This window comes from Ascidiella aspersa, chromosome 4, assembly GCF_963924565.1.
Source record: "Ascidiella aspersa chromosome 4, kaAscAspe10.2, whole genome shotgun sequence".
Lineage (NCBI taxonomy): Eukaryota > Metazoa > Chordata > Ascidiacea > Phlebobranchia > Ascidiidae > Ascidiella > Ascidiella aspersa.
In genome coordinates, this window is record NC_139450.1 from 15368542 (window position 1) to 15390199 (window position 21658).

Consider the following 21658-nt stretch of genomic DNA (forward strand, 5'->3'; position numbering starts at 1 on the left):
AAATATCCTGTCATAGCTATCTTTCGCTGCAAGGATATTTCACAAGAGGAGTCTTTTGACCAAGTGCTATTTTAACTTTTGGGTAACGTTCTAAACGTGATATAACATCTTTAAAGCGTAGTATCGTGATTTTGCCGTCAAACCCTTTAAATCTCTTTTATAAGCTGTTTCTATCTTTGTGCCTTAAAAACAACCTGTTGAAATCTAATGTTTAGTTGCAATGTCACTTTAAAAAAATCTATTTTGCAAGTTCGTGTAATAAACACTGAAGAGAGGTTTTATTGCAGCGCATATAATTAAAATATACCTGAAACAATTTGCAAAAAGGAAAAAATCTTATTTAAAATTAAAACGCACGCTGTTCGATATACTGCGATAATGTAGCAAAGGTGTGTGGCGAATTGAAGACTATATCCCCTTGGTGGCCCTGCTCCGTAATGGAAACAGGTTGTCAAAAGAAGTTAGACCACCATACTCTACTGTTTCAGTCAGATATTCCCGAACACCATTTTGGTCAATGGGAAAACACCAGCCCCTACTGGTACATCTTTTTTTTCTTTAACTGGTTACTTTCTCTTGGTTAAGTCCGTCATAGGTTAAAAAAATTGAAAGCAAATAAATTCAAAAAAAGTTAAGAAAAGTAAAAGGGTTTATATGAGCAAAACCCATGTGTAGCATTGCCATATAGCTAGCAGTGCAACACTCGTGCGAGACGTTTAAAAATGCAAAAATAAACGGATAGTTTGGAGATACTTCACATGGACCAAGAAACAATTAATTATTTTCGTTAATCAGAGAGTGGCATATTCGACGAAGTGCGAAAGTAATTGCCTTCATCGGATAGCGAAAATTCGTCGGTTTTGTATTCCATTAAGTTGAAAAGCCGTCTGTGATGACAAAGATCGTATAGGAGTCGGACACGCTCTGGAATCCTATCTTTACCACTTAAGTCGGCCAATTCGTCATTGTAAGCCCACTGACGGGGACCCATTACATGGGCATGCCTGCAGAAATTTGGAAGCCGCATTAACGAAAAACCTTACATTTTTGTTTTCAATGCTATTTAATTTACAGGGTTGGCGAAAAAGCCTAAGCATATCTTCAACATTACATGCTGTATCTACTTCGGCGTGTTAACAGTACAAATATATTTTGTCATATACCATACAAGAATCCCTTTACCTATTTTTAAACGACTTAAAAAAACACACTACAACATTTTAAACGAAAGCAAAAATAAACAGTTTCGCAATCCATAAGATTAGGTTCTCCCAAGGTTGGATAATGGATAGTGTTTTACAAAAATAACTTACACGTCTAAAAGGCTTTGTAGTCGCGATAGGTTAACGCAAGTGTGGGCCAAGCTATACCAAGCGATTACTAAAATGTAGTAGAACAGGAATTTAGGTAACTTTTAGGCAGAAGTGAGAATTACAAAAATGTTGATTTATTTTTTTCGGTGTGCATCACCTTTTCAATAATTAATGCAACATGTTACACGAAACTTTTCAATCTCAACATGTTAACATGAAACTTTTTCGACGAAATTGCCCCAAAAAAGATCAAATAAAGTCCCCCAAATTACGACACATATGAGCTTGACTAGTGTAGGCTACGGTACAGTCCTCTAGTCTATTAACCAAACACGTTGATAGAGATCCATACCTGGGAGGTAAGCCGCTTTTAATTCGGGCACAGTAATCTTGGTGTTCATCGTCAAGCATTTCTTGTTCAGAAGGAAGTTTTACTCTGCCCGTCAAAACACCCACGACCAACAGTAACTGAAAAAACATACAATGTTACACTGAACAAAATAAGGGTCAGCAGAGGTATATACTATATAGGATCTAACTGCTAGTCACCTGACAGTAGAATTGTGGAAATGGACAAATCGTGTGACAAATGCCAACAAGGGAAAGATTGGGATATTTTATATGAATCAGATGTTTATACAATGGGGTGACACGATTATTCTCGCAGGTTACCACTTTCGCTTTGTTTAAAAATGGAAATGAATACTCGTATCCAGTGCAGAGCAGAAAAACGTCACACGGCGCCTCAGTTTCATCTGCAAACACCACGCCATTCCTTGTCAAGCGAACAACTGGCGGTTTCTGAAATAAAAAAAATATAATATATAAAGTAAAGCAAAAAATAAAACACCAAAAAACAAACAGTCAGGAAGGTCAACCTGTTGGAGATTTCCAGGCAACTCGGAAACGTGAAAGGGGCCCTTGTGGCTCATTGTAACATGTTTTGCCGTTTTGCACAGTTCTAAGGATATGTCCGTTCCAGAAGATCGTCCCCCGAGCATCACTACATTCAAGTTGGTAAAATCTTCTGGGTTTCGGTAGTCGTGACTGTGTAATACCTTTCCTTGAAAAAGTTCTTGTCCAGGCAAAATAGGCATTCTCGGTACAGAGTAGTGCCTAGAATGGATCAAGTCAAATATTATAAGATCAGTTTAAACGAACTGAAGTTTGATTAATTGAGGGCAACAAACTCGATTAGTGAATAGAGGCCTTCTCTTTGGCTTTAAACTATGTGCCTAAAAGAACAGTAATATACAAAACAATTCGCCACCCCTAATGATTTGTCTTACTGCTACATGTAAGCAATTGGGAGGCACAAAAATCAAAAAGATGTGGTTCACAATGGACATCCAAAAAGTGGCCAATAAGATCATTTGCGACAAAAGGCTCTATTAGGATGTTTAAGGTCTACACACAACAGCTAAATAGTAAAGGTTAAAGCAAAATATAACGATATGCTTCTAACCCATTGCAAATAACAACTCCATCAAAGATGTGTGAAATTTTTTCATTACTTTTCACGTTCCGTGAGGTAACTGTCCATTTTGGCCATTGAGAACCTGGAAGGAGGTCATTCGGTTGAACATCTTCCACAACTGTATTAAACTAAAATTTTAAAACAATTTGAAGTATATATTATATAGAAATGAGGCCTTGTGCACAAGGATTGTGCATCATGCCAACCTCTCCGCAATAGGTTTTTGCGACTTTTTAACAAAACTGCGAACAAAATTTGCACTTTGCACAAACCTGTCATTCATATATTACAAATTGGGGGAAACCCAGACATATTTGCGCGAATTTGTGATGTTATTTGCAGTAGATAGCCTTTGCATTTGCAATAGATAGCCTTCGCACCTTTTGAAACACGATTAACGCATTGTTTGATTTTTGCGCTTTTGGCAACATTTTGAGGTGGTTTCTGTGCAGCCTAACAAACTGTAAAGTCAATGCCTTCAAATATATGGAGCAAGAGCAATTTTGTTCTCAATAAGTCTGGTCTACTATATTCGCACGATTCAGAGTTATGTTTTTGTAACTTTATGTAGTCGCACCCATATGTAACGGAAAATACCGATGTTATTTTAATATTATATTAATGAGACAAGAATAATTACTTAAGGGGGCACGATAGAAAAAAGCTAAGAACCACTGAGTCGAACAGTTCTAAACGTTTTCCCTACAGTTTGTATGCAATGTCTTATTGTGATGCACTTAAAAACAAAATGAATTTAATAACTAGGGAAATAAAAACATATGCACACATACATTTAGCTTACAAACATTCCCATTTACTAAAAGTTAATAGGGTAAACACCAAGACAACCATTTTAAACGTTTTCTCAAAAAGTCAGAACAAGTAGAATCCCAAGATATTCTAGAATAATAGGTTTCGAATCTAGAATAACGAATCCAGAATAGCGAATCCTAGTATATTTTTATTAAATTATCTAACCTTGGTTTTGTTTGGGGAAGGGATTAATCCTAATCTGCCCCACAGGGCCCACAATCACAGCAATAAATCGCCCAAACAGTTTGATTATAATAAAAAATTCTCCCATATGTTTAACATTCTTAACAACTGTCATTTGAAGCAGTTCTGTAAACTGTATTATGTCAACTGTCCAGGTCGTTGCCAAAACCTATATTTTTGCCAATAGTGAGTACAATGAAACACTGCACACAGAAGTCTTAAGCAATTCGGTCCTGAATTTAAAAGCATTATTGGGTTTTAGTGCTTCTTTATTGACTAACATGATCTGTAATGCAGTCAAATAATGTACTGCAAAGAATACAAAGTTACTATTGACATAACAAATTCTTGACAATTACCCCGTGCATAACTGCATAACCTCGCTGAATATTGGCCTAAAGTTGACCTTAAGTAACCCTATAGCGCATTTTGCAGACGGCCAGCACGTTTTACAACGTAATATTACTTTTGCAACTTAACGCATTTAGGGCAATTGCGAACTCCACACCAGACATTACACGTTAGTCGCTCGCCCAATGATGCTTGATTGACACTTAATTATTAGACAAACGTTACCGCGAGACGCGGTAATTGGTCGCCCGAAAAAACGCTGACACTGCACTACCAGGTTACATTTAAAGCAAGCACTATAAATTGGTCGCCGCAGCGACAAACCAACTTACCACATGCGTTGGTACAATTAGGCGCAAAAATCCTCGGTAAAACATTAAATTGTATCGGTTCCAATTACCCAAAATAAACGGCAGAATTGGATTCGAATCCAAGGATTCGATATTCTACTTTGAACATCCCTACTTGCGAGGGGTCGGTTTTGCCCCAACACTATCTATCACATGAAAACCTGGTTTCTTTAAAATCGTTCAACTTAAAAACTCCAACTGTTTCGGATTAATAAACACACCCTTACCTACAAATTATTTAGCAAAAAAAGTAACTCCGTCTTTACTCGAACTTCACTAATAAACGCATCATTTTACTGCGCTATCCTTATATCAATATCCCCCAAACACATTTTCTCCCCTCCCTGGTTTGTGCGATATCGAATCAGTCTGATTTTTGTCGACAAACATTTTTTCGACGATAGTCACTGTTCAGAAAACAATCAGGGGTTCTTAAACTGGGGTCCATGAACTAGTTTTAGGGGTCCAACAACACCTATTTGAAATATTAGTGTATATTTTAGAAGTAAAACAATCTATCAAAGAGAACAATTTAATTAAAAAAAGAACGGTTTTACACTGACTGTAATAAGACTCCATTTCATTTTCACATTTTTGGACCGAAATCAGCAGATTTAAGTCTATTTGCATTGTGACTTAAATTTATGATGTCATTTTTTAACTTTTTTGGCCTAGCGTGGTCGACGCGAGCTCCAAAAAAATTTTAGGGGTCTATGGTAAAAAAAGTTTAAGATCCCCTGCCCTATATAGTTATAAGTTCTATAGCAGTTTGTGCCTGTGTAAACAATGCTCCTAGTTACAATAACCTAAGAACAACTTACATATAAATAATTATTTACATATCGGCCAATGTGAGGGACCTTTAATATCTGATGCAAGTAAAAGTTTCAACTCTTTCTTTGGGGGTTTAATAATGTGGAACTGCCATTGCACAATCAATGCAATGAGGATTGTTTTAAAGCTTTGGCCTAAAATATATTTTTCCAGTGTTACATGTTCACTAACACATTAAACACCTGAATTGATTAATTGACATAAGCCAAATATCACAGTTATTATCATAAAGTCTCACAGTAAAAATATACGGTCATTAATGCTATTTGACAACCTTTTATTGTTAACATATACTTTTAATTGGTATTTTAGTTGTGGTTTTGACAGGAATCATTTTTAGACAGAATAAACCTTCACTAACCAGCAGAACTCACGCAAACTGTATAGGATTAGGTGGCAGGCCCAATACACAAGTCGCGGTATGGCAGAACAGCTGTGCAATGTATAATTTTGCTGTATGGTTTCCTACAGCAACTGATGAGGTCTATATTAATACAGCAAAAATGTATTTCTGTTTATTTCAATCAACAATTTTTGCTATTTGCCTCTAAGGCAGTGGTCGGTAAACTGTGGGCCGCAAAGCCATTTTTAGTGGGCCGCAACTTTTAAATAGCTTTGTTTTATCATGTATAGTTGTGGCCCGCTTGATAGCCGTACATTTATATTACTTTATATTAACAGTTGGTGTGGCATGTACATTTATTAAATTGGCTCAGCTTGGAAAAGCTTACGTGCCAAATGTGATCCTGAGAATGTCTGTCCAACTATTTTTGGCAATTTTAACTTTATGTAAGCGAAAAATGTTTCGTGCTTCGCGCGTTAATTCTTTTGTTGTAAAACATACATTTGATAGTATGTTTTCAATTATGGCGTGGCAGTGTTTTGGGCATCAAGGCGCAGTCTAATACTTCACTTTAAAATAAAATCGTCTGAATCCGCCACTGTTTTCGTTGAGGTTTTAAGTAGTGGGCCTTTAATAAACCTTAAAAGAGTACTTTGGGCCACAACAAAAAAGTTTGCCGACCACTGCTCTAAGGTATTTATCTGTCAAATAGGGTCAGGCTCTTTGTATAACCATTAATGGTTGAAGGCTGTAGCTTTTCCTAATCGTTAAGCTACTTTATTGACTTACTTACCTAATTTGCATGTGCAATGTATTGTTAACCGGATGAGAAAAAACTATTTATAAAAATTTAAAGCAGGAATCTTACTATTACATTTTAAATCTAGAGGGCCAAAGAATCAAACCATGTCAAATCAACACAAAAATGTTGCTTTTTTGACATGACCCTATCAGATTCTAACAAAAAATAGAAAAGGAGCTTTATTTTAAGTCCTTTTATTTTAACAACAGGACTTTTATTTTGAAAACTTATATTAAGCAAAAGGGACATTTAGAAGTAAATATTTATTGCTAATCAATCACTAAAACAAATTTTGGAGGCGGAGAACCACTAAATTATTGTGTAGCACAATATGCATGTATGCATTTCAGTATTAGAATGTGAATTTGTCAAACATAAAAGTCTGGAGGAAGCTGTGGGAAGTGAGATGAAAATAAATACAATAAACATCTTATATACCTAAATTTGAGTTGCAAATTTAGGCAAATAATCCTGCTTTAATAATAATTGTTTCAGACAAACATATGTTTTCAAATTACATACTACTAAAAGTTCAAAAACATTGTCAGTGTGACTGTAAAATGATTAGCACTGATCTGCACTAAAATTTTACCATGTACAAAATGTTTATTTGTAACCCCACCTTAATTAAATCTTCAATGTTGAAATGAAGAGCAAATGTTTTTAAGTAATGCAGTACATCAGAGTGTTTTAAGAAAGATGGCAGATCTTCATCAAAGGCAAAAGTTGGAAAAGCCATGGTTTGCTTTGGCAAATTTGTTCTACAAATTCAAACATAAAAGCTTAAATATTTGTAATATTTTAACTTATAGTGAAAAACTACCTCAAATTCTTGTACATTGATGAATGTATTGGAATGCCATGTTCGTCTTTCCCTGTTTTATCAGTGTAGTACCAAGTTCCTCCAATATGATTCGTAGCCTCAAATATAACAGTATCAAATACTTTTTCCCTTGATAGAATTTGAGCAGCACATAATCCTATAAAAAATAGAAAATTATTATTTTTTCAGAACAAACAATTCCTCTAAAAACAATTTTTGTACATTAGACTACGAAACACAATTCATGTGTATTTTTTAAAACTTCTTTATATAATAGTTGGAAGTTGGCACTCATTCAAAAGTATAAATGAAAAACAAACAAAACACAGATACTAATATATATACCTAATTAAATATTTATAAAATGAGAAAAAGGGTATGGTCAAAGTAAACTTCTCAAGTAATGGACTATTTTTCTAAAAACTGTACAATAAATAATACTAAACAAACCACCTGCTGCTCCAGCGCCTATGACAGCTATGCGTTGCATGTTGGTATGCGATCAAAATACCATTCCACGTTTATTGTTTCACCACTCTCTCTCTTGTCTTGATGAAATTATTTTCTCAAGTTTAAATTCTAATAATAAACAAATGGGTCTTCAGGACAAAAAAGCAAATTATGCCTAATATCTAAGTAGATAATTTTAGATCGTTTTAGATCTTAAAAAAAAACTATTGTAATAGCATGTTAATTTTTTTAATCAAGTATCTAAAGGTATACGTCTACTAACTTTAGGTAACATTCCTTTCATCTTTCATACTACGAAACTGAAACAAATGACATATGCTTTATGTCCGACACAAAAAGGTATCTAGGTCAGCTCTGGTGAAGCATGGGGTTAAACTTTGACACGGAATTAATTGGGATAATTGTAAAATCTTAGATCTGGAACCGTTTTACAAACACTGGTTCGATTTAAAGTGATACTACGGTTTTCCATACTTTAACGGATTTTTTTCTAAAATATTTTGCGTATATATGTTTATTCTGCTTTTACTTATTTTTTTGCTAATTTTTTGGTGCTGTGTACTGTCACTGTTAGGGATGTTCAAAGTAGAATATCGAATCCTTGGATTCGAATCCAGATGAGATTCGAATCCAATTCTGCCGTTTATTTCGGTTAATTGGAACCGATATAGTTTAATATTTTACCGCCGATTGTTGCGCCTAATTGTACAAACGCGTGTGGTAAGTTGGCCTGTCGCTGCGGCGACCAACTTATAGTGATTGCTTTAAATGTAACCAGGGAGTGCAGCTTCAGCGTTTTTTCGGGCGACCAATTACTTTGCGTCCCGCAATAACGATTGTCTAATAATTAGATGTCAATTAGGCATTATTGGGCGATTGACTAACGTGTAATTTCAGGTGGGGAGTTCCCAATTTCCCTAAATGCGTTAAGTTGCAAACGTAACATTACGTTGTAAGAGGTGCTGGATGTCGACCTAATGCTCTATAGGGTTACTTAAGGTCAACTTTAGGCCAATATTCAGCGAGGTTATACAGTAATGTACAGCGTAATCATCAAGTATTTGTTATGTCAATAGTAACTTATTTTTTGCAGTACATTATTTGACTGCATAACAGATCAAAAAAAAGAGTCAAAAAAGAAAGCACAAAAACCCAACAATGCTTTAAAAACAAGACCGAATTGCTAAAGAGTTCAGTATTCGGTGTTGCATTGTACTCACTAAATATTGGCAAAAATAAGTTTTTCAACAACCAGGACAGTGGACATATTACAGTTTACACAACTGCTTTAAATGACAGTTGTTAAGAATGTTAAACATATGGGAGATTTTTTTTATTATGATGTACACATGTTAGCAAAAATCCCTTCCCCAAACAAAATCGGGCGCTCTTTCACTTATGTACGTGAAAATTAATAAAAAAAAAATTTTCTTCAAATGCCGCATACCACAACGCATATTGTTTGGGTTAGGGTGCGGGTTAGCGTAGGGTTGAGGGTGGGTCAAGTTATTATTAATAATACACATAATATTACTTTACCCACCCTCACCCAAACGCTAACCCGCGCCCTAACCCAAACAATATGCGTTGTGGTATGCGGTATTATTTTGTTTTGTTTTTTTGCATAACTTTTCACGTACATAAGTGAAAGAGTGCCCAAAATCGAGGTTAAATAATTTAATAAAATTAGACTAGGATTCGATATTCTGGATTCGTTATTCGAGATTCGAAACCTATTATTCTAGATAAACCAAGCAAACTCTGTAATCTATTGTTAAGTAAAACGGTAATTCCCCCTATTGATGATTTTACTGCAAAACTTTATCTCAATGAGGATGACGAAATAATGATAAATTTGCTAAAATTTTAAATAAAATTTTAAACTACAATTTTTCCCACAATACCAGTACAACCTTATTGGAAACGGCCTGTGTGAAAGCGGCAATTAATCGATTGGCGTCATTTTTAAAACGAATATGTAATTCTGGTGCCAAATCGTTCTCCGGTGGGTTGTTTCCTGTTAATCACCATTACATATTATGTTGACCCAGGATGTCAGTGTGCTCATATCTGATTTATAATCGATGATTTTAAAATTACTTGTGGCAATTTAGCATGTAACCGAAAGGTAATGTTTCGTATTTTGTCTAAAATAGGTCGTCGAAATACACATTTAAAATAAAACTTTTAAGGCAATGGTCGGCAAACGCCGGCCCGCGAGGAGTTTGTTACCGGTCCATAGCAAGGTTGCCGGATTAAAATCTGATTTAAACCCAAACGGCTTTCGTTAAAAATTTAATGTATTTTTTGAAGTCAAAACTCATTAACTTTCGTTTAAATATACTCCATGCAGGGGCGCCCGCAGAAAATTTTCCAGGGGTAGTCAATCAGGAGCGTAATCAGAAAATCAAAAAGGGGGGTCCTGAATTTTCAACTTAGGGAATTCCCCTATTCTTCGTCTGACGTTAATGAATGATGACGTCATAAACAGTGACAGTATGACGTCATAGAATGGTGATTACAAGATGTGATAAAAAAACTAATTAGAAACAACCAAATACGTCCAGCAAAAGCGACCGCGTGCGTCGTCGACAATGCTGTCAGGCGCCAGCTGCGAAATCACAGTGTGCACTGTGCAATCGTTAACTTGGGGCGAAAAAACAAACGAAGACCGTGAAATATGTGTGACTAATTGTGTTAGATAATTCGACTATCAGTAGCGCAGTTTTCAAGGTCCATGAAGGGAACGAGCGCTAAATTACAAGCACGTCTTTCACCACCTGCAATACAGTAATCTCCCGCTTAAGTCCGCACCCGTTTAAGTCCGCAAAAACTACCCAAAAAATCTGGATTCAAGTTTATCAAAAATATTTTTTCAAATAATGTCACAAGAAACTAAAAGCACAACAAACGCTGTGACAGCAGTAAAGATATTTAATGTATTTTTAATATTCACTGATGTTTAAACATCATTATCATGTGGATCGTAAACTGCTGCATATTTTGCACATTTTTGCCATTCTCTGAACGAGGGATCTTCAGCGATTTGCTTTGCTTTTAAAATCGACAATAAACGTAGAACCGGAAGACTTGCGCGGGGCAAGCTGTCAACCCGCAGATACAGCATGTATTTTAGTTTATCATACTTTCGTGCAGGATTTCACTTACTAGGCTGACCTGGGTCACTCAATGCAATAGCAAGTTACAGTCTCTGAGATTCAACTGAAAGTTTGCCTTTTCCTGACACTTCGTAGAGTTAAAATTGCACGATTAAAGCTTAATTTACTAGCGTAACTCCCTCACTTCACGCGTTATGGGATCAAATGGGTGAACGCTGTTTTAGTTAATTATTGTCAGGTTTGGCAGAAATCACAAAAACGTGTTAAAATGTACTTTAGCACAATGTGAATTACAAGTTTCAAAGACGTTTAAACACGCACTAATTATTGTGACTTTAAAGAGTTTGTTGTGCTGAGAAGTAGCCTATTTTTTTTGCGCTACCCACTGTACGCGTACGCAAAAGTATAGCTCAAAATGTTAAGTCCGCACCTACCAGGTAAGTCCGCACAAGCCTGTAAAATTCAATTTGCGGACTTAACCGGGATATTACTGTACTAAACGAAGTACCGTTTTTTCCGGGTGTTATTATGCCACGATTAGCGCAACTTCTGCGCCGAGCTGTGTGCCAAGTCAGCTGAAAAACAAGCTGCGGTTGAGGGTAAATAAGTTGTGTCTATTTCACACTTAAAGAGCATAATTTTGCGTTAACCATTATTACTTAAAAATGAAGACTTTGAAACGCGCACGACAGACAACATTATAGGTTAACCCCTTTTAAGAATCTGCTTTAGTTAAACAAATGTCGATGTTACACCAACATCGGATATTAGCGCAGAGACCGAACAGCGAGGATAATACTGCGTATAACTCTACGTTTTCAGAAAAAAAAAGAAAGAAGGTTTGACTTAGCGTTGTCAATTGTCGAATACAGTACACACTTGCTAATCAGTCAACCTAAACAAATAACGAATGAGAAAAACGTTTTGCGCTCGATTTTGGTTTCGCATTAGATTAAGACGCGTGACCCAATTACTTAAAAAGCACGCCGCTTCAAACTGTTTGTTGAACCATGACAAAAACGAACAAAAAACTATAATATCACTTACAAAAGGGGGTAAGAACTCCCGCGCCCCTGGATACGCCACTGGGGGCAATGGATAATGTATAACATTTTTAACCTTCATAAGTAGGCCTAATACATATTACACTTATAAATAATACTAATAATCGCATTTTGAAATTTCCGAGGGGGGCAAGTGCCCATGGCTCTATAGTTGATTGGTATGACAAAAAATCAGAATTAGTATCGCACAGAAAAAAAATAATAAAAGTTTTATTAAAATGAGCCGCGGGCTTGGTTAATTTGCTTAACTGGCCGAAAGTCGCCTGCGGGTTCAATAATTCCTAGATAAGAGAATCTCTAAAACAAGCTTAAAGTTCGCATTGAAAGAAGTTGTAATAAATTTACTTTACTTAACATTTGTTGTTTTTTCAAGGCCGGTCCGCGACAAAATTTCAGTTTTAAACCGGTCCGCATTGCGACAATGGTTGCCGACCCCTGCTTTAAAGGATACGGCCAGTAGGGGAGATGTGGGACCAGTGCGTCACTTTTGACGTTTTTGCATCTACAGGACTTATTTGCCTCGTAAAATGGGATTTAGAAGTCCCAACATGAACTTTAATCTATCCTTCAACATACCACAGCATTTAACTTAAAATTTCAGAACAGAAAAGTTGTCTATTTTGCATGCAAAAAATGCTACTCAGGTGAATGGGGACCAATGGTTCAAGGGTTGGGGGCCATTGGTTTTAGAACATCTTGTTGGGGAAGAACTCAAATACCATCTATTACTATTGCAATTTTCATCTGAAATATTTATATTTATTACTATATACATGGGCTTGTAGTTTAATTCATATTTCCGTATATGTGCCTTAAGAAGCAATTTTGACGACATCACTATCGTTTGTGTATCTGTTAATACGTTACCACGAACTTTAAAATTTAGAGATGCCGTTGAAAATTTCCTGATCTCTGTGATTTGTTTACTCGGTAGGCGAACAATACTGCTAATTTACTGATCCACTGGTTCCTACCGGGTTGTGAACCACTGGTCCCCATGGCGGCCATTTACACTTGGCATGGCCTGATTTAAAACTTAGACAAGCTTTTCGGGTGTATTATTTGCCATCACCTAACTAAAATGCAATAGGAAATTCCTATTAAATCACAATACATAATCACTTGGCTCTAGTACTAAATAAAAATTTTTATAGATGTAAATATTTTACTTTTTTGCCTCAAAAATCATTTTGTTGTCTCAAATCTTACACAGAATTTCGTCTTATTCGAAAACTCGTAGACAAAGATAGCGTTGCATCTCGATACCACAGCCGAAATTTCAAATATCTATTTTCACTATTACAATTTAGCGAAGGCGATGGTCGGCCCTCAAAAATACGTATTTCCGGCGCCAATCATTCTCCGGATGGTATATTAAATAGGCGTTAACCTAACCGGCTCCCAACGAAACGAAATTTCGTGATATTCGTTTTTTACTCACCCTAAACGTTGCACTGCGTGGCGCTACACGTTCGGTAAATGTAAAACGTTTTTCTGCTTTTTGGCGGTCATGGGGAACATATAGCCTAAATTGTTATACAGCATATGTGTCGTTCGTCTCTTGACTATTTCTTGCTGATGCCTGAAAAGGGTTAACTAAATATGCTTCGTCACAATTGGAGTCACACCTTGTAGCCCAGTGGTTCCCAAACTTTTTTGGCTCGTGGCACACTAAACAAATCTTAACTATTTCGCGGCACACTTTTAATAGAGTAATTAAACAAATCGCCCTTATTTTGAGGCTGTCAGACTGTAAACTCGTGACGTCTGTGCATGTTTGTTACTACACAAATTAAGCTACTATGCGAAAACAAACTTAGAAAAAACCACAATGAGCTACCTTAAGTTATGTTTAGCTCAGCCAGATTGTTACAATACGTAAAAATCGTGAATGTTTCAAATAAAAATTTCGGTGTTTTGCCAGCATGCTTCGTAAGGTAACAAGCCTTATAGGCCACGTTAAAAGAATTTGTTGTGCAGAGGAGTGTTACAAAAATATGTTAGAATGTGATGTAAGTATAAGGTTTGACGAAGTCATGTTTAATGCTAAATTACACATAAGACTAAAATATGAAAAAATACAAAAGTGGTTAGGAAAAGCAAGAAAAGAGAAAAAGTGCGATTGGTGAGCGAGGATAAATCTGAAAACACATCACCCGACCCACCAAATAGATTTGAAGAGGAATCGTGTTTGCTTTTTCCGTTTCTTGCGGAACTGATACCAAATCTAACCGTAATATTAAAAAGTGTGCTAAAACTTCAGTGTTTTACCCAGATGATCTGGAAAAATCATTGCCTGAAGAGATGATTCATTTTCCTTCACTGCTAAAAGAACACCATTTTAACGTAGAAAGTAGCAAAAAAGCTCAAATGTTTAGATTTGTTAGGGAAAATGAGTCCATGTTTGCGTTTTTAACGTGTCTATTGTATTAAGGATGCATCTTTTATCTAATGATAGGCGAAACGCTTATTTTCGGTCCTTAAAAGAGTGCCAAAATGCGTTCGTCCACACCAGGGGTCGGCAAACTACGACCCGCGAATACAATTCATCCGGTCCGCCGCCTCTTTGACAAATTAGGCAGAGTTCATTTCACATACTTTTTGACTGTTTTAACTACGTAATTGCAAAAAATTTCCTCGCTTCGCGCGAATGACCATTTTACGTCCGGTTTGTTTATATTTTGATGCTGCCTTTTCAACTAGATTAACGATTCTTTACCGAGGTGCGTCGCGGAACAACGGAAAACGTTTTCAAAAATATTGGACATATATTTGTTAAAAACTTTTATTATATCCGAGGCTACCCTGATGACATTTGATCTAACATTTCAATAACACAATTCTTAGTTAACATTTTGTGAGGCCCGCAGAGACCTTTCTGCGTTTGGTTTTGGCCCGCGACTAGAAAAAGGTTGCCGACCCCTGTCTGCTCTATGGGCCAAAATAAGTTGCATTCCTTAGCTCCACTCTGTATTAAAAACGAGATTTTGGAGAAAAAATAGACAGCTATGAAGTAATCCACAGCATTGCTTTATGTTAAGCTAGAAAACATGTTAATTGAATCTGTTTGATAGGTGAATAAAGCAGTGTTATTTTATATTAATTGTGGTTGGAACAGTAAACAGAACGAAAATATACCCATAGCCATAGGCCTCTGACTACCATACAGCCCCAGGTCCATGAAAACTTAAATGCGGTCCTGGTTGCCCAGGTTGAATAGAGTATTCACCAGTTTAATTATAACCGGAAAGGATTAATGTAGTTGAAACGGCGATGTAAATTAATTGCACCTACAAAACATAATGTACGAAGTCAACTTGAATTTTGTTTGGTTAAACAAAATAAAACAATCCAGCATGATGTGGGCTCTTTTATCACTATTGCGCATTAGGTTGTAACATGTTAAACTGTTAGCCTTATGTTATAGTCCAGGCCCTCTAGGGTTTGGCAATATTTTACCGCGGGCGCCATGAGAAACTCAAAATGTTGTGGTGGCCGGGTCAAAATTAGTATCTCAAATACACGCCATATAACGTAATATTGTGACACTATAAAACAAATAATGCAAAGAACATATATAGGAGTTGTGGGCCTGATTGAAAGATCGGCCAGGTTGCTTAAGTGGTGCAGCCTATAAACGTTTTGACAAAATTTGAAACTGTCGACGTTTTTTTGAATTTTTAAAGGAATATTTATAACTTATCCCCGAATAATTGGCGGTCGAGTCATATCCCATTTTGAAGAGTAGACTCGTAGCTATCACCCTATGTAAGTCACTTAGGGCACATTTTAATTTAAGGGCCGAATATTACTGAATATTAATATTTCGTAATCGATATCTTTTTTACTTCCGGAGATATTCCGCAAAGAATTTCGAGCTGCCAACTTCCCTTTGGTGAATCCCACCAGAAGGCCTAAAAGACTAAGTGGCAAACCTCCATGCGCTGGCTTGGAACTTTAACAGCACACAATAGAAAGTATTCTATGATTGGCAGTGATGGTCCGACCGTAATGCGTTTTATATGGGAATGGCAGTCCTGGGCCACGTCGAATTTTTTTTTTATTTTTTTTTTTTGATTGATTTTTTTTTTTTATATATATTTTTTTTTTTTTTTATTTTGTTAAATTTTTTTTTTTTTTTTTTTATATTATTATTATTATTTTTTTTTTTTGTTTTAAATTGAAAAAAAAAACAGGATGGCAGTCATGGGCCACCAGACAGCTGAAGTCCAATTTGAAGAAAAATGAGAGTTTCACAAAAGAGATGACGCCTTTTGACTGTATAGATGCAAAAAACGAGTGGAACACAAAAGAAAGACTGAAGAGATTCGCGTGAAGCGAGAAAACAATTTCCAGTTTAGTCTATAAAACAGGCTAAAAATAGAGTTTGGTGGGGTCATGTCTAGATCCGTCCCTGAAAAGTGTGTTTACGATACAACCAAACATGTAGAAACTCCTCCTTGTTTTTACTTAGCTTGTGTATTGGGAAAATAAGACGCGGACCGGATTAAATTGCTTGGAAAGTCGTATTTTGCCCAAATAGCCCTGATTATGAACAATGAACGTGACAATCAACATAGAAGTAAAAAGTAATGTTACGGTTAGCATAAGATTTTCGTCAGTGGCCTTAATAATGCGAAAATATTTTTTTCAAATAGCATAACATTTTACTTATGTCTAAACGTTTGCATTACATGTCATTAAATAGAAATTACACATCATGTGATGTGTTTTTTTGTTTCACGCGGTAATCAAAAGGCAGTTGGTCTAGAACCCATACACTGTAAAAAGCAAAGGCGCTGGTCGTCCCTATTCTGTCTGACGCTAAGTGCGTATGATAACTTAATGTTATAGTGGGTGTTATGCTTAAACAACTTAATGATATAGTGGGTTTTACAATTTATAGTGAGAGTTATAATATGCTGAATATTGATTGTAGCTCTCATTTTATTTGATTAAATATTCACGTGGAAATCCAGAAGGACCATTTCGGGTTGTGCGACAAATGTTACAGTATAACGCACGTGTAAGGAGGCTTATTATCAAATACCATGCAGGGTACTATGATATTTGGCATAATGTCGTATGAGGGCAGCTTCATTTAATGCCTAAAATGTCCATCGTTTTTTCAATGGTTTATGTGGCAGGTCATCTGGTGGAAAATTAATATATTGTTACTGTGGTTTCCACACTATACCCACGTCGCGATAAATTTCGTAGTTTGAACAGGTTAGATTACATTGAAGACTGATATATATCCTTGTGGGGTGTAGAGTTGTCTGAAGGAGTTCCATTGAAGTTTTGTAAACAATTTCAACGAAATGTATGATTTTTTACACTTCGTGCAAGCTTTTTACGTACTTTGCGGATACCACCTTAGTAGGCTATCCGATGAGTACCTATTTTATAGAAAACTCCTACTGGGCAACAATGCGAAAAATAAGGACTGTCAATGTGGCCGTCAATAAGTATGCCCCCTGGCTCCTGTGTTAAATATATCCATTTAAACGCCTTTACTTGGTAAAGCCGGTTATTACATTCACAAAGCACATAACAGCGCAATCAAAACTTTTGGCGACGTGATGTTGTTAAAATTCATTTAAAAGAAGTTTATTTACCTATCCCAAATAACTCCTTTCTTTAAATATTAATATTACACTAGCCAGGTTTTCGTTCAGCGATATAACCCATTGGAGTTTAGTTATAGTGCAAAACCTTATCCTTTATTCCACCTCGGCTTAATTGGTTTTAAAGTTTATTGACAAAATAATTTAAATACAAACGAAATCAAATACGTGCAGCAAACTTCCATGCTGAAACTTTACGAATGTTTTACACACATGTTTAGGTCCAAAACGCTTTCCCAAAGTCACCAGGAAATTAAACAGCAATTTGAAGACTCAAAGACCCATATATTGACCTGATTGTGGTTGTATTTATGTGGCAAGAACACCACTTTCCTTGATGAGTTTCTTGGTACGCCTATGCCTAAATCACGTTTCAGGTTGCAGACAAAAATTGTGTATTATTAAATTGTCTTGTTTCTCCGGTGTCCATATTAACTGTAACAACGCCACCAGGACGTGGCCCTTGATTCGGTTCAACCGACAGGTTTCGTTCTGTTGACCTAAAGAAAGTAATGGGTTAATAAACTCACAGACGTGTACGAAATGTTTTATTGCATGTATAGATCAGGGGTGTCCAGCATGAGGCACGCGTGCCAAATTTGGAACGCGACCTAATAAAAAATGGCACGCAAGCCCCCCAAAATACAAACAATTGTCAAAAAAGCTAAATTTGATATACAACCAATTGTGATTGTTTTTCACAATACAAAACAATTCCAGCAATTACGACAACAAACAATTACTTCTGATATTATAACACTATACTGTTTTTATTTTTTGTATAAAAGCGCTTTTGATATTAGAAAAAAATAGTTCCTAAACTTTGGCACGGGAAAAAGTTATAAGATAAAAATTTGCACGCCGGCATGTTTGAGTTGGACACACCTGGTATAGACTAATACACAACCTGGGTAGATAAATTTTCCACAAATTAAAGTACTAATGTCCTTTGTGGTAAAGTTAAATGATTAATTACACAAAGACACGTGTTACCTTTCATTTTTCACGTTAAATTCTTTATTATGAAAGCGTCGTGCATTTCTTCGTCGAAAATATTCTGCAGTTCCTTAATACAATGAGCAAAATATTAAAGACGAATGTTTTATTCAAAATAGAAAAAAAATCATACTGGAATAGTAGGCTAATCTGAAGTATACAAAACAGCAAGCAAACGCCTGTAGTTTTTAGCTGGGCATGAGTGAGGAGCAAACAAGTTAAGATGCTGATATTATTTGTTGTACTTTTAACAACGTAGGGCATCTAATATCATAATATATTGTTAATTGCTAAACAACGACCAACCGATAATTATAAGGAGCACAACCACGCCAGCGCAAACTCCAGAGATTAATGGACCAAACAGTATGCGAACTGTTTCGTTTTCCGCAGCATCATCTCCTTCAACAGTGATATTTGGAACGATTTTAAACTCATCTGTGGACACAGAACGTACATAATTTTGCAAGGAAAATATTCTGACGGACAAGTCGGCCAGCGAAATGACACCAATACACAAATACTGGTATAAGACAAGGGCGGATCAAGGGGCACTCTTTGGGCGGATCAAGGGTGCTGTAGCCTCTGCCTACTTTAACTAAGTAAAGTTAAACAAATCTAAATTGTGTTTTTCGGATAGCCTATTTGGTTAAAATTGTTTTAACCCAAAGGCATAGTGCGTCATCGCACCATCGAAAATTAAAAATTTGGCAAATCAAACAATATAAAGGCGTTTATCGTTTGTGCGAATCAAAAACGTCTTTCTTAATAGCTTTTGTGTTAAAAGTTCCACATTCAACAAAATAAATGGGCCTCGTGGTGTTTAACTTCGTCTTCTTTCACTTTGTGACGTCACGGTATGACAAAACTGTGACATTATCACTAAAAATGTTTTCATTGCCAATAAACAAAAATCCTTGATCCGCGCCTGTTCAGAATGTGCTTCATAAACTAAAAATCAATGATTTCAACGGATGTTTGGTGTTGAAACAATTTTACACTTAAATTCCAAGCATTTTATACATTGCTAAACAGAAAATGAAGAAATATAGAGCTTCTATCAAATTGCCACGCTAGACTTATCTGCTGTTTTAAATTATATGGATAAAGTAACACGTAAATAAAAATTTATAGAAAGTAAACGCTCTTGTAAAGAATTTTATTATGAAACAACTAGTCACATTTACGACACTTTTGCGCTGATTAGCTTTCACCCTGCTAACGGCGACATATTTATGTTTATTCATGCGTGTTAAATAGTTTTTAATAATTTTGGACACTTATTATGCCTCGACAAACTATAGGGGGAAAAAATTGTAAAATAAATCCTACCAGGACATTGTGTTGCATTGCAATAGTCCATAAACTTGGGACCATCCAGATAGCACCAAAGTCCCTTAGTGCCGTTTCCTTGAATAACAAAAAGCCGACAATTACTGTACGATCACATAGATGTGTACGAAGATATACATCAATCGTAAACCTGGATTTCGGCAGAAATTGTGAAGGCCAATTCCATTTTTACCAAGAGGATATAAATTGTTGTTGTGACCAGTGGTCCACATAGCGCATTTTTCTCCTGATTTTGTGTGCCGTAGGCTTCCGCGGTATTGATATCCGCTGTCAAAATAGCAGAGATGGTGTTCTAAACATCGTTTTCTGGCTGTTAAGGTGTTCTGCATATTGTACAGTAGGTCATTGTATAAATATACAATGATGTTACATGCTACGATGTATTTCATACAACTTACTTTTTATTTCTTTTTTTTAAATTCTATGTTTGACGGTTACCGGTAATATTTTTTGCAGAAAATGCAATTCAGAATTATTCATGTCGTTACAGTTTTAAAAATGTTAGAATACTTTAAACCTACAGGTTTTCATAGCAAAAAAAAATTGGAAGTGAGTATATACGTGACCATAGTTGATGCTAGGCTTCACAAAAGTAATTTCCTCTTACTCCATTGAGAACAATTTCTCCCAGTCCAAGCGAATTGACACTGACATACATTCAATACTGGGTGTAAAACGCCTCCGTTAAGACAAATCAGCGGTTTGGCTTGTCCCACGACATGTTGACTACAAAGTTTATTATATGTTGATTATTATCGGATGGACGCATTTATAGTCGCTAATTTAAGGGAAAACGTATGAAAACAAATACGATATTGTATACTAGAAGGTTACCAATACCTCAAAAACATAACAAAAAAGTTGCATTTACCTGAAACATATAATAAAAAACACTGCACGAAATGCTGGCGAGAACTGCATCATTTTGACGTAAAACCCGGAATGTTTTGGCAAGAACCTAGCTATAGCCAAACCTGTGAGCATAACTAACAATTGCTAATAGTATATAATTCGAATTTCATAACTAATAACTGTTTCTAGTCTGTTTATGTATAGCGTATCTTTCACGACTGAAAAGCTTTCAATTAGACTTTCGTCGACAGTGCCTAAGGGCAAGTGAATAATGTTTTATGGTCGCCTACTCAAATTGAACAATGCGACGTGGCCACAAAAGAACGACAGCTTATTTAATAAATGTGTAAAAAAAACTTAGTATAATTTAAGCGTTTGCTTAGAATTCAATTATTACAACATAACCCATTTTTTCACCGTTATTAAAATCAGTGCTATATATAATTCGAGCTAAATATAGATAAATGTCAGTCACGTGTGCTTAAGCATGCTGAACTGTACTTGTGGTTTGGTGGCGATTTAAAAAAAAGTTCGTTAAATAGTTTCATTGCAGACGCAGGGGTGTTGTGATCCATTCAAACGTTGTTTAAAATTTTAACCCTGGCAAACTACAGAACCAGCACGTTGAATTAATAGAAGCACAAAACAAAACTAAATTGAACCAGCATAATAGGTCGTCTAAGCTTAATTGGGTGCGTTTTTTTATTTTTCGGAGCAAGTCGTGTATATAGACGATAATAATATAAGTTTATCGTACAGCTAATTTTAAGGGGAAAATAGCTTTGTTGTCCCGGATCCGAACCTTCATTTATTGCCAGAAATAACGTGAATACTGTGATACATTTACAACTTAGAAGAAAAATAATACCATAACTCATTCCAAAAGT

At 35.9% G+C, this 21658-nt stretch overlaps 2 protein-coding genes across 7 annotated transcripts; both read right to left on the reverse strand.

The window, feature by feature from the left end:
• Positions 1–786: 786 nt before the first annotated feature.
• Positions 787–8211, reverse strand: LOC146148137 (uncharacterized). Its single transcript, XM_083386907.1, has 8 exons — positions 7743–8211; positions 7290–7446; positions 7089–7227; positions 2779–2918; positions 2192–2429; positions 1863–2114; positions 1666–1781; positions 787–1004 (listed from the first exon to the last, which is right to left on the reverse strand). The coding sequence occupies exons 1-8, from the start codon at positions 7777–7779 to the stop codon at positions 788–790; spliced, it is 1296 nt and encodes a 431-aa protein (XP_083243033.1). The 5' UTR covers positions 7780–8211; the 3' UTR covers position 787.
• A 9479-nt stretch (positions 8212–17690) lies between these two features.
• On the reverse strand, positions 17691–20974 carry LOC146148138 (uncharacterized). Of its 6 annotated transcripts, none has more exons than XM_083386910.1 (7): positions 20791–20974; positions 20527–20645; positions 20050–20211; positions 19899–19976; positions 18873–19004; positions 18564–18636; positions 17691–18070 (listed from the first exon to the last, which is right to left on the reverse strand). In XM_083386910.1, the coding sequence occupies exons 1-7, from the start codon at positions 20901–20903 to the stop codon at positions 17944–17946; spliced, it is 804 nt and encodes a 267-aa protein (XP_083243036.1). In that variant the 5' UTR covers positions 20904–20974; the 3' UTR covers positions 17691–17943. The 6 variants fall into 6 exon arrangements, with proteins under 6 accessions (XP_083243036.1, XP_083243039.1, XP_083243038.1 ...); XM_083386913.1 differs by having other exon boundaries at positions 20050–20242; XM_083386912.1 differs by lacking the exon at positions 20527–20645 and having other exon boundaries at positions 20050–20186.
• Positions 20975–21658: the final 684 nt, after the last annotated feature.